Here is a 13,471-nt window from a genome sequence, read left to right on the forward strand (position 1 = left end):
GCATTACCTCTGAAACCTTAGACATATTAATAGGCTTTTTGGATGCATGGTACAAGACTCCCATGAGGGTATGGCAGTACTTGGTCAAATTAGCCTTCCCTTCTTCAATATTTGGGTCCCAGTTGGGCCGGACCGTAGGAAAAACAGCCTCAATGAGGACCTGATCTTCCGCAGGGAGGCCATTTGGGCTAAGGACCCCTTTCCATGCCTCTTGAATGACCTTTTATCTTTCCTCCATGGTGAACAAAACCTGGAGGAGCTGTTGGTAATCATCCCAGGTCAGCTGGTGGCTGACCATGATAGTTTCCAGAAGGCTAATAAGGGTCTGGGGCTTCTCAGAAAAAAGGGGGTTCTGGAGTTTCCAATTATATAAGTCTGAAGTAGAGAAGGGGACATAAACCAGAAAGGAAGGTGCCTCTGGCTGAGGCGGAGGCTGCAGACGGAGCGGCAAAGCTGTGGGGGGATTCTGGGAATGAGACCAGGTAAGAGGAAGTGAAAGAGGCACAGGAGGAGATACTCTACTGTAGCTTTCGGCAAACTTCAGCTAAAAGCCATGGCATTTGAGGGCTAAAAATTACCTCAAGGGTCACGGAAATAGTGAAAGAGCCAAAAACAGGGCATTACACAATTCGTTAGTGGTGGAAACTTTCACAACTCAGATAACCTGTCCCCTAGGTCGGAGTTCTTTTCCTTATCTTTATTAGTAAGACTGCCATAGGGCATTATCACACACTGAGCGGCTTCAAACCCTCCCCAGCTCTCCAGCCAGCCAGGATTACAGACAAGTCTGGCATGTTCAATTCGACACGATCCAAACCCAGTCCTCTCATATGGCTCCAGTATCACACAATGGCATCCTTTCACCTCTGCCACCACAGCTGGGCTGACATAAATTCTTTGGTGGGAGGTAAACAACACAAGAAAAGAGGAAGATGCTAAAAATTATACCTGACCTTCATTCATGAACAGAAATGGAAAAGATCCCCCAAATAACCCTAAGAGAAACAGCTGTAATGAATGAGACCTACCAGAAGATAGACTTTAGGGCCAGTTGATGGCATGGTGGTTAAGGTGGCTAGACCCCACATAGCTGACTGCATGGTTTGAGTCCTGAACCCGGTGGCTTGGAAACATGCTGGCACTTGTGCATATGGGTGTGCCCGAATCCCAAGAAGAAAGTGGAAGAGAAGGAATTGAGACATGGCCATGCCCCCTGAGCAGTGTTGTAGCACTTTCTCTCTGTCTCTCTCACTGTCAATTCTCCGGGGAGCACACATGTCCTATAGCAAACATTAAAACAAAATAACAACCAAAATTTTTTTTAAACTCTAAATAAATTCTAATAATCAATTCTAACAAGGAAAGTGTCAGAAATAACAACCAAAATTTTTTTCAACTCTAAATAAAAATCTAATAATCAATTCTAACAAGGAAAGTGTCAGCCTTGCAAGTTAATAAATCATCTTCCAAACACAGAGGGGACTAAGCACTTGTTGTAAGTGTTTAGAGGGATATTTCAGTACTGAATAGTGATTTGCACTTAATACCATTACATTTACATTTGTTTTATGTTTATGAGTCTAGCCTCACCAGGGGATATTGCAGTGAGGCAAAAAAAGCATGAGAGAGAAGTATTACAACTGAAGAAATTCTGTGAAAGGACAAGCTAAGCCACACACAACTCAATTTCCTAAAACATATAACATTTTGTCATTTGGAAACATAAATTTGAAAAACAAAACAAGGTTAATAGCAATTACATCTACAGTGAGATGTTTAGGAGTGATATGTCAGGAGCAATTGTGAAGATCTTATCTAATCTCCTCAACATATTTGGTGAAGAAATGGAGTTCAAGAAAACTTGACTGGTCCACAATAACTTAGCTATTAAGAGTTCAATTTAGAGTTTGGGATACAACTATCAATCTGATTAGAACTTGTTTATATTTCCAGCTAACATGAGAATTCAACTGAGAGAACTTTAATAGCATTGTTCTTTCACATAGCATTTAAACTCTCTGCTCAAAAGGCTACCAAAATATCTTTTAGATTAACTTTTGGTAAAGTTAATCATATATTTTCAATTCTTATAGGACTTTCCAAATACACAGATCTTTATTTTTCTAATTATGAATCAAGCCCAGGTGGTAAGACATGAAAATCTTGCAAATATATTGAAAGTCGGGACTTAATCATCTGTGTACTGTGAACTATTCCAACATCAAGTATATTTACACCCACAGTAGCTAATCTTATGTAATTATACTTGAGTGTTTTATAACTGAAAAAATTATGTTCCTTTTTTCCCAGTAAATGAGTGTGAACTTATAAAAATTTCTTGTTTATGTGTTTCTTTTTTGTATATAATACTGTAATAATTTTAGAATTCAATTGTCTACAAAATACCTCCAAAGTTACAGTTAAAAAGAATATTCTGATGTTCTATTACACAGTAGGGTGACTATAGTTAAAAATAATGTATTTTTTTCTTTTTTTAAGTTTTTGTTAGAAAGTCCCTATGCTTCCCAGGAGACAGAGAGAGAAAGTAATAAATGACTCCCCCCCACATTGGGGGAGGGGAATAGTCATGTTGCCATTCTTTCTCCTCTTGGGATTTTGGATATGCACACACATACTGGAATGATTCTCAAGCCAACGGGTCTGGGGCTCAAACTACACAACCAACTATGTGGAATTTAGCCACCTTAATAACCATGCCACCATGCTCTGTATTGTATATTTCAAAATAGCTAGAGAGGGGATTTTGAATGTTCTTACTGCTGAGGGTAAGATAAGTTTTAAGGTAATAGATTTGCTAAATATGCTGATTTGAATATTATAAAATGTATACATGTATTTAAACATTGGGACCAGCAGGTGATGTTGTGGTTAAGGATGGTGAACTCCCACATGGCCAACCACGGTTCAAGTTCCAGAACTAGTGGCTTGCTTTCTCATTTTCTCTCTCTCTGTCCCTCTTTGGTCAAATTAAAATAAATAAATGAATAAATAAATTTAAATACAGTAATTTTTTTAAAAAAAATCACCATATAGCACATAAATATGCACAATTATGTCCAAATTAAAATAAAAATACCCCCAAAAGACCACTTACAAAATAGAGATGTATAATAACTAGAAAAAGTTATTATGAAATACAGATGTAAAAACTCTGTACCTATAGTATGATCTCAAAAACATAAAACTCTTGGCTTGCCTCCATGGCCTGGTGGTTAAGAAAGCCAGGTCATGGGGCCAGCAGGTGGTGTGGTGGTTAAGAGTGTTGGATTCCCACATGGCTGACCATGGTTTGAGTCTCAGATCTGGTGGCTTGTTTTCTCTCTTTCTCTCTCTCTGTCTCTGTCTTTCTCTGGTCAAATCAAAAAACAAAGTAATACTAATAAATCAAGTTAAATAAAAATAATTTTTAAAAAAGTCAGATCGCACATGCTAATTATATAGTTCCAGTTCCAGAATTAGCAGCTTGAGAAACACACCAGGGACGTGTTGAGTATGCCCACATCTGAAAAGGAGGGTAAGACAGAGAAGCAATTGCAGTGAAACCATTTCTCACAAAGGGGTGCTTTTTCTTCTGTCTCTTTGGTAAGCACACAAGCTGTCTAGCAAAACAAACAGACGTAAAATATCAATAAAAATGCATAGATACAAGATGTATCAGAATATTAACAGTATGAGATGATATTCTCCACTAATCTGTTTTTCAGATATTTTATAATGATCATGTATTTCATAGCATCAATAAAAGCCTTATATGTTAAAGATTTTTTTAAAAACTAAAAAGCAAAAGCTTATGAAAATCTGATTGCTTTCTTTTATAAATAATTCACTGGTCAGCTTTATTTTTTATTATTGTTTAATTTGGCCAGAGAGAGACAGAGAGGCAGTGAGAAACCAAGCCATCTCATCCGGCACTCAAACTGTATCAACCATGTGGGAGTCCAGCACCCTAACCACCATACCATCTGCCAGTTCGAAAATCTAATTTTCTAATTATTCATTTCTCTCCTGAAGTGAACAAAATTCATTAGGATATTATTTGAGCTATACAAATAGCTCATAAGTCTCACTGGATATTTCTACAAATGGTTGTTATAAATAACTATGCATACGCCCCCTTTGGTAGTCCATGATAAATAACTGAATGTTCTCATCGAGTTCCAAATGAACAGGAATGCTGAATGTCAGCTGCTTCAATGTTAATGTAATACCTGGCATTAAGAAATATTCTCCCCATATGTTTTCCTTGTCCTTCCCAGCTTCCTGTGCATCTATTTGAATGATGAAGAAAGTTTCTGGATCTCATTCAACATGAATCCAGCTGGAACTATTTTCAAACTAATATGCAGCTGATATGAATATTAAATTTACAATTTCTTATAAAGGACTTTGCTTATCATATATTACAGGTAGCTTGGTTTTATAAGTTGCTGTCTCTGTTCAATTTTGCCATTTAAAACTGGTCTTTCAGATACAATAATGATTTATTCTTAACAACATTAAAGAGATTTTTCCATCATAACTAAACTGAATACTGGAGACATGAGATAAAGTTAAACTGGCTGCTGATCTGCAATTATGTCATGATGTATGTTGGACATCTATTTTTTGAAATATGGTTGTCCCAACTAGCCAAATCTGTGGTTCTAAGTGCCCCAAGTATGAGAGATGAGTTCCCTCCAGGGACTGCCCCAAACCAGCCAAGATGGGGCTGGTTGGGATTCCAAAGATAGAAGCAATAAGCACTGGGACAATAAACCCAAAACCTTTATTAGAGGAATGTACTGAGTGCGATGGTCAACAGTGAGAATGGGGATGTTCTTCATGGCATGCCTACACTGGTATGAAGTCCACATGGGGTTTAAGTGCTGACTCAAGCCCAGGCTAGTTTCTATGTGCCTATTAGCAAGATGTTTGATTTTTCTGTATTCTGGAGAGCAACCTGAGCAAGTTAACATGTGCCTGGGAATGTTCAAATTCCCACCTTGGGTTCAAGCCTACAGAGGAAAAGATGCAGTTGGCCAGGTCACAGAGCAGTGATGCCTTGGCGTTTTTCAGTAAGGACAAAGAAATAGTCTGTGTGTGGGTGGAGAGAGTTAATGGGCAAACCTATAATGCTAATTTGAAATATATTTATAAACATCAACCTCTCATGAGGCAAGGCCAAGATAAAAATGGACAACTGTTTAAAAAAGCTTTATAGTTGTCTTAGGGACTTTCTCCCTAAGCTGTCTCTGTCAAGCTACCATGTTGTAAGCCCTCCTAATAGAGAGGCTCATGGGCAAGAAACTAGAAGATGCTTCCACCCAACATAAAGCTTCGAGACCCTCAGTTCAACCTGCTAGCAACTACATAAACTGGAAACACATCTTACCCACCTGAGCCTTCAGAAGGGACTCTCAACCTGACCAATGATTTGCAGCCAGAAGCAGAGAACCAGGTAAGCCATGCCTGAATTCCTGACCCACAAAAACTGAGATGAGAAATGTGTGTTAAGTCACTAAATTTATGATAATGTCATGTAGCAATAGATACCTAATGTATTTGGAGTTCTTAAATATAATTTTGTTATTTACGCTTAGTTCTCAAATTTAATTTAGCTCCTTTGCAAATCTGCAGTGCAGTGACTTTTTTTTTAAAGATCTACTTGTAAGGTACCAAATTTTACTAAGTCAACTTTACTAGTTATCCTTATTTTTGGCTCCCCTAGCCTAAGACTAAATTTTACACTGTTATTTCATTTATTGACTAAAATTTGCAACGTAAAATGACCTAACATTGCATTTTTTTGGCCTCAAAATGTTTGAAATTAATATTGCCAAACTTGCTTTGCATTTACTTTTCCCTGATATGACTCTGTGTACTCATTATATTTATTCATTTCAACTCTCCATTGGTTCCTATCACTAAATCATTTGCTAAGGTAAAGTTTCTTAACTCCTCTGGGCTTCAGTTTTGTATATGTACAAAATTACATTCAAGTTTTGAAACTCAAGTTTCTCAAACTCAAGTATGAGTCTGTGTAGAGCTCTGAACTCTATACCATGTTATTAACAAACAAACAAAATTAAACATGAAAAGGGAAAATACAACAAAGTAGCTACATATTCTCAAGCATCTAGTTATTGCCCTTATAATACTTTCCAAATCACATGCAATTAACACTGAGGTACTGAAGATAGCTTAATTAGTCCTGTCAGTTAATCATGCATCAATAAAATTAATTTTGTTATTTACGTTTTGTTCTCAAATTTAATTTAGCTCCTTTGCAACTGTGCAGTGACTTTTTTTTTAAAGATCTACTTGTAAGGTACCAAATTTTACTAAGTCAACTTTACTAGTTATCCTTATTTTTGGCTCCCCTAGCCTAAGACTAAATTTTACACTGTTATTTCATTTATTGACTAAAATTTGCAACGTAAAATGACCTAACATTGCATTTTTTTGGCCTCAAAATGTTTGAAATTAATATTGCCAAACTTGCTTTGCATTTACTTTTCCCTGATATGACTCTGTGTACTCATTATATTTATTCATTTCAACTCTCCATTGGTTCCTATCACTAAATCATTTGCTAAGGTAAAGTTTCTTAACTCCTCTGGGCTTCAGTTTTGTATATGTACAAAATTACATTCAAGTTTTGAAACTCAAGTTTCTCAAACTCAAGTATGAGTCTGTGTAGAGCTCTGAACTCTATACCATGTTATTAACAAACAAACAAAATTAAACATGAAAAGGGAAAATACAACAAAGTAGCTACATATTCTCAAGCATCTAGTTATTGCCCTTATAATACTTTCCAAATCACATGCAATTAACACTGAGGTACTGAAGATAGCTTAATTAGTCCTGTCAGTTAATCATGCATCAATAAAATTATTTTAATATTAGCATGCTATATCTAAAGTTAAATCTTTCAATGACAAATTTGAACAGAATAAGAAGTCTAATCACAGGTTAACATTAGAAATATTTGTCTTAAAAAAAAATCAGTACATTAAAAATCCGACAGTGGCCAAGTGTCATCATTAAAATTCTTTTTACTGTTCCTTTAGTGAAACTTAAATATTCCCAAAGTCTCAAATCAAATGTTTATTTCCTTATTTTCCAACAGCTGTGATTTGTCTTCTTTCGGTCTATTCAGTAGAAAGTGAACTATCTGAAGTAGAACATCATCGTTAAAACCTTTCACATCGTTATCTTCTATTGTTTCATAAAGAGGTTTACTTTGTGTTCCCCAACATATATTTTTACGAGGGTTATTTTGATCAGCTTGTGCTGTCAGTGCCAAAGTATTTAACTGGTAGCAGAAAAAGGAAAAGTATTTTCCATCTGTGATCACGCCTTGTGAGACAAAGGGTCGAGTAACATCTGCTTCACTCCAGAACCCTATAAAAGAAAAGTAATGCTGATGTTTATACAGAATATTTTGACAAAATAGAGCAAGTAAATATATGAGATGTAAGTATACATATCAAACGCCCGTTAAAACCTAGATAGTCAATCTACCAAAAACTCCTGAAGGTCTTAAAGTTTCTCCTGCTCTCCTTTCTAACCCTTTATTTCACTTCTGCACCAATACTTACTTTCACCCTTCTGTTATCTCCAAACTCACGATACATTTTTGTCAATAACTTTGGTCTTCGACAGCTTTCAATTTTAACTTGCTTCATGTACAAACTTCTGCAAGCTCTATGCAGATCACTCTTACCTCTGTTCCTAAGTATATCAACTCTGATTTACAATATGTTCAAATTGCCCCATTCTGGCAGCAACTACCAACCCAATAACCATTTTGACTATTGACTTCACCAATTACCTCTCAAATGTCAGGGAAAAAAAAAACCTATGTAAGGATTTCAAGAATTTTCTTACAATAAATTCAGTGTCTTTATATGTTTCAAAATTGGTTTTATAAGTTGCTGTCATTTTTCTCAGTGTGTCTTATGTCATAAGGTTCCAGGACACCTTAATATTGTGATTATTACCCAAATTATGACTAGCTTTAATTCTTTTAAAACCAAATGCCAAGGCCATTGTGGCAATATTGTTTCTCCACACATAGTTTATCATCTCCATTCAATGGAGACAGCCAATAAATAATACTGTTAAAATATGACAGTAATTCAACTGTAAAATAAAGTACTTTGTCTTTCATGAATAAACAGTGCCATTCTAACATCTTTAAGAAAGTTACATCTTTTTTCTGACTCTACTATTCCTACTTTCTCCACTCATTTCTATTATAGAAATGTTAAGAAAAAAATTGTTAAGTATAGGGGACCAGCAGTCGGTATAATGGCTATGTCACTGGACTCCCATATAGTCAACCATGGTTCGAGGCCTGGACCTGGTGGTTTAACTCATGCTAGGTGCATGTGCGTGCATGCCCAAGATCCTGAGAGGAGAATGGAGAAGGGACTACAGCATGGCCATCCCCCCGGGGCATGTTTTCTCATTTTCTGTCTGTCTCTCTCTATCTTTCTGGTGAGCACACGTGCCCTATAGCGAAAACCTCTCAAAAAAACAAACAAAAAAATATAAGTGTAATGATAAAATACAATTATATAAAGGAAAAAGGTGAGCCTAGTAATAATAAAAGCTGCATTACAATTCTTGGATATTTGTACATCTATATTGGATTGCATATAGATCATTCTACACTACTGACAATTGTGGAATAAAACCTAAACCAGTTCATGACGGGCTCTTTTTAGAGCCCATCCTATATGATATAACCTCTGGCTTCCTCCATCTCCTTCTCCAGCATTCTTCACAGACTTTCTTCATCAGTCTTCAAGTCATTCCTTCACTACTTTAAGCTGTTCTCACCTCAAAGACTTGTTTTAAGAATTATTTTACTTAACCTTATTTATTTATTTCTTTAAATTTGACCACAGAGAAAGAGAAAGTAAGCAAGCCGCCAGGTCAGGGACTAGAACCACAGTTGGCTATGTGGGAGTCCAGTGCCTTTAACCACCACACTATCTGCCAGCAGCCCCCCTCTACCTCAGAAACTTTTATTTTCCATTTCTTTGGCTGGAAGCATTTTCCCCCCATATTTGTGCAAGGACAGCTCCTCACCATTTAGTTGTCTGTTCAACAGTCACTTGATTTTAGATACCTCATTTGAATGAACCTATTTAAATAGATTCCAACTCCCATTTCATATATACCCAAATCCCCCATAAGTCATTATATCCCATAGTCTAGCATAATCACTGGCAAAAAAACAGAACATGCCTATTTTCTTTTACTTTTCAGCTACAACATAAACTCCAGGGAAGCAGGATCTGTGTGTCTCATTCAACACTGTATTTCCAAAGCCAACAGTGCCTGGGATACAAAAAGCATTCACTACATACCAAGTGATGAACAATTTCCTAATCCAAATCCTGTAAATAACCTTAAAGAAATAACATAGGATGGTCATAATTTAATCTAAATATGTTGTCCACCAACTCATTTCCTTTATACCTTCAAATGTTATTACCATCTACAAGGAGTGGATTTAGCTGGCTATAGTCCTTTTTTTTTTTTTGGAGAGGTTTTTGCTATAGGGCACATGTAGGGCACGTGCGCTTGCCAGACAGACAGAGATAGAGAGACAGAAAGTGAGAAATCGCCCCCCAGGGGGGATGGCCATGCCGTAATTCCTTCTCCTCCATTCTCCTCTCAGGATCCTGGGCACACACGCACACGTGCCCGGCGTGAGTTTAAGCCACTGGGTCCAGGACTCGAACCGCAGTCAACTACGTGGGAGTCAAGTGACATAGCCATTATGCTAACTGCTGGTCCCAGCAGGCTATAGTCTTTACAATACTTATGAAAACCATTAGAAAACAGTTTATTCACACAAGAAGTGCTCAAAGAAAAAGATCAAAATAACTACCGAGCATCACTTGTATATTTTAGACATAAAATATTTAATAATGGACTTTAAGGTAACTGTATTTTGTCTTAAAGTATTTTGTGCCAGCATAAACATTTTTAAAATGTTAAGATTTAACACACATTTTAAACCAAGGAAACAATTTGAACTACTAAATTCTTAAAATGTCAAAGAACAACAGTCATAAAACCAGGTTTACCTTGATACATAGCTTGTGCTCCGGTCCAAGCAAAAAGGCTGGCAATAGCATTAGCTCTAAAAACAACTTCTATCTGGTCAGCACAATTTTGTTTCAAAAGCTTTTCTCTTTTTAATTTGTCAGATAACAGATGAAACTGGGTGTGACCATAACAGCATGGGTCTGCTGTTTTCGAGCCTGGAGAGTGAAATAAAAATGTTTCCAATGAAATACGCACATAAAACATCTGGAGTACATGTTTTATAGCATTTGCTTCAAACCCATCCTTCTTCTTTATACATCACGTGCTAAGCACTCAAATACAAGAGAATATTAGTTTACTTATTTATTTTATTGATTATAATAAGAGTTACATTTCACATGAAGGCCAACCCATGGCATAGTGATAAGGTGTTATGCAGAGAAAAACAGATCCCACATGGCTAACAGAGGTTTAAATCCTAACTCCATCACTTCACCATAGGCTAGCCACCTTGCCCAAGATTCTAACTGGATGGAGAATTGGAGAAAAAGTACTGCAGTGTGATCAGAGCCCACTAGGGGGAGGGCCAATATTTTCTCTCACAGGCATGTGTGCATGTGCTCCCTGCTGTGAATAATAATAAACTGACATAAATTTACATATTAGAATTGCTAAATCTACTCCTTCTCTTAGAGCTTATTATGACAAAAATAAGTTTAAAAAATGTGAAACTTAGTTAAAATTCTTTATTACTTCAGCTTTCTTGCACTTTAGTCATCTTTACTTTTGTTAATCTCCTTTTCATATCTACCAGAGAATACAAATAGTTATGACTTTAATCTTTTCATTATTTTTCCACTACATTTCTAAGTAAAGAAAATAAGGAACAGTATTTCATGGAATGCTGACATTCTTGCTTTTAATGATTGTCTTTCAATAAAAAGTTCTCCACAGGTTATTCCCTAAGATCAGTGTATGAATAGGGGGCTGATACATCAGGTCTGAAAGACTAGCATGAAGCTTTCTCAAAATCTTCCTCAAATAAGCTAGGAATTAATAAAAGAAGAAAAAATAGCAGAAGAATAAGCTGCACGAGGGCAGAAGTCAAGCCTTCTCAATTTTTGAATTCCTAATGGTTATCACCATGTGTGACACAAATGGGATACTTCGGCCAGAAAAGCCAATTCCTATCTCAAGTACAGTCTTAGACATTTCTACTTCTGGGAAAAAAAAAAAAAATTACTTTTTCTATATGTAAATCAACAAAATCTATTATACAAATATAACTGTTAAAGTTAAATACTGATTTGGTAGAAGCAAGTAAAATTTCAAAAGGTAAGGTGAAAGTATATTATTTCCAATTTTCATGCATGTGGCAATAACCCAAGATTTGAGTTACATTACAACTATCTGAACAACTTGAGTCATCAATATTTTCATTATACTTAATGAACAAAATTTACATTTTATGTAAGACATTTTGAATACATATATTTAAACACAATTCATCAGAAGAAAAGCTTACCAATAAATATGTTGTTTTCGTATTGCCGTTTGAATAATGGAAGTTTGTCTGGTTTACATTTCATAACAGGGATCTCTATAGGAACAGAATAATCCAATGGCACAAACTTAAAGGAAAAGAAAAGACTTAGTCAATTCACTGCAACATTGGTATGTATTTTACTCACATTCTTTTTAGATTTAAAAAAACTTAAAATGAGAAACCAGCAGTTGGGAGTCGTGGCTATGTCTCTGGACTCCCATGTAGTCAACTGCAGTTAGAGTCCTAGACCCCATGGCTTAAACTCAAGCCAGGCTCGTGTGCGTGCGTGTCCAGGATCCCGAGAGGAGAATGGAGGAGAAGGGACTGCATTGTGACCATCCCCCCTGGTGGGTGATTTCTCAATTTTTGTCTCTCTGTCTCTGTCTTTCTGATGAGCACACATGCCCTATAGCAAAAAAAAAACTCTCAAAAGAAACAAACAAACAAAAAACCTTAAAATTAGGTTTGTATAAAATGATTTCATATACTACCACCTAATGATGAGCTAAATCCAGTCAGCCACTTATTACTTTTATTTATTTATTTTTTTTACAGACAGTTTTGTTGAAACAGCCAGGCACACTAATTTACATATTGTGGATGGCTTTTACACTATCAGCACATAGCTAAATAGTTCCAACTAGGCTTAGACCCTCACAGCCAAAATATTAACCACCAGGCATTTACGAAAAAGTGGTCAACCCTTGACATGGAAACACAGACCATACTCAAAATACTCTTGTTTTTCTTTAAAAGAGCTACAAATATATAAAATGACCCAACCCCTAACTGTAGCAATCCCTTGATGTATGACTAGCTAGTGAAGTGTACTGTAGTTTATAATCATAAACCTTAGTGAGCAATTCAGATTATGATTATGAAAATAATAAGATTAGTATGGCCCTGCAAATCGATGCCTTAGCCTCTCTTAAAATGATTGGTTGTTCTTTGCAGCATATACCATTGCAAATTTAAAAGCTAAAAACGTTTCAGATGTGATGTCTTCAAAGACAACCTGAAAAGGCAAGAGAACCACCTAAAATATTTTGTAACACAAACCCACTACCTAGTCTGCTATGACTTTTCCTATATCAGAAGTTAATAGATACATATGCAATAAATTCTTACCTCTGAGAGTTGCTTGGATATTCGAATCTGGTTGTGTGGCTTATCATTTATTTGGTATCGCAGAGCATCAACATGACCTTTTCGATGACCTCCAGGAATAATTTCTTCACCTCGCAACCAGTAAAAGTGAACTGGACGTTTACAATCTATCAAAAGAGTCAAAATTTTCTCATTTGATCATTTAGTTATTATTGGTTACTTGTCCATTATTAGTTAGCTATTATTAGTTATTTCATTTATTATGAGCAAACTTAGCAATAGACAATTTAAGAATGTGTCTAAATATATATCAAAATTATTCTGCTAGTCTGGGTCGCATGATAAGTTAACTTTAATTATTATAACTTACATATTGTACAATGCTCAAACATGTATTGTCTACTTGTTTAAGCATTATGCTGAATACTGTAAGCAAAGAGGTTTCTCAGTTAAAAATAATGAACATTAAAAGTAAGATGAAAAGGATTACCACTCACAGGGGATAAAAAAGTTTCACAGGATGAAAGCTGTCTTATGAATTAATTTAATCATCACAATAACTCTCAAAGGTACATACAATTGTCATCATCTCTGTCAGAGAAAACTGTGTCTTAGCAAAGTTGGGTATGCTTTCCTTGGCCTCCACTATAAGCAAAGTCCATGATATTTTTCTCTAGACCACTTCCTTATCAACTGAGAAAGGGAAGTGACATGCAGGCTACACAGCTCAGTTGAGAATACAACTAG

At 36.0% G+C, this 13,471-nt stretch overlaps 1 protein-coding gene across 1 annotated transcript in view; it reads right to left on the minus strand.

Moving 5' to 3' along the window:
• Window positions 1-6,844: 6,844 nt before the first annotated feature.
• Window positions 6,845-13,471, minus strand: part of MRPS30 (mitochondrial ribosomal protein S30) — a gene marked incomplete at its 5' end in the record, with an annotated part of 8,068 nt that continues 1,441 nt past the window's right edge. Inside the window, 4 exon segments of the mRNA XM_006166937.3 lie at window positions 6,845-7,407; window positions 10,110-10,286; window positions 11,597-11,702; window positions 12,746-12,891. Coding sequence (XP_006166999.2) covers window positions 7,103-7,407; window positions 10,110-10,286; window positions 11,597-11,702; window positions 12,746-12,891 — 734 coding nt within the window.

This window comes from Tupaia chinensis, unplaced genomic scaffold (genome assembly GCF_000334495.1).
Source record: "Tupaia chinensis unplaced genomic scaffold, TupChi_1.0 Scaffold144378_1, whole genome shotgun sequence".
Classification (NCBI taxonomy): Eukaryota; Metazoa; Chordata; class Mammalia; order Scandentia; family Tupaiidae; genus Tupaia; species Tupaia belangeri.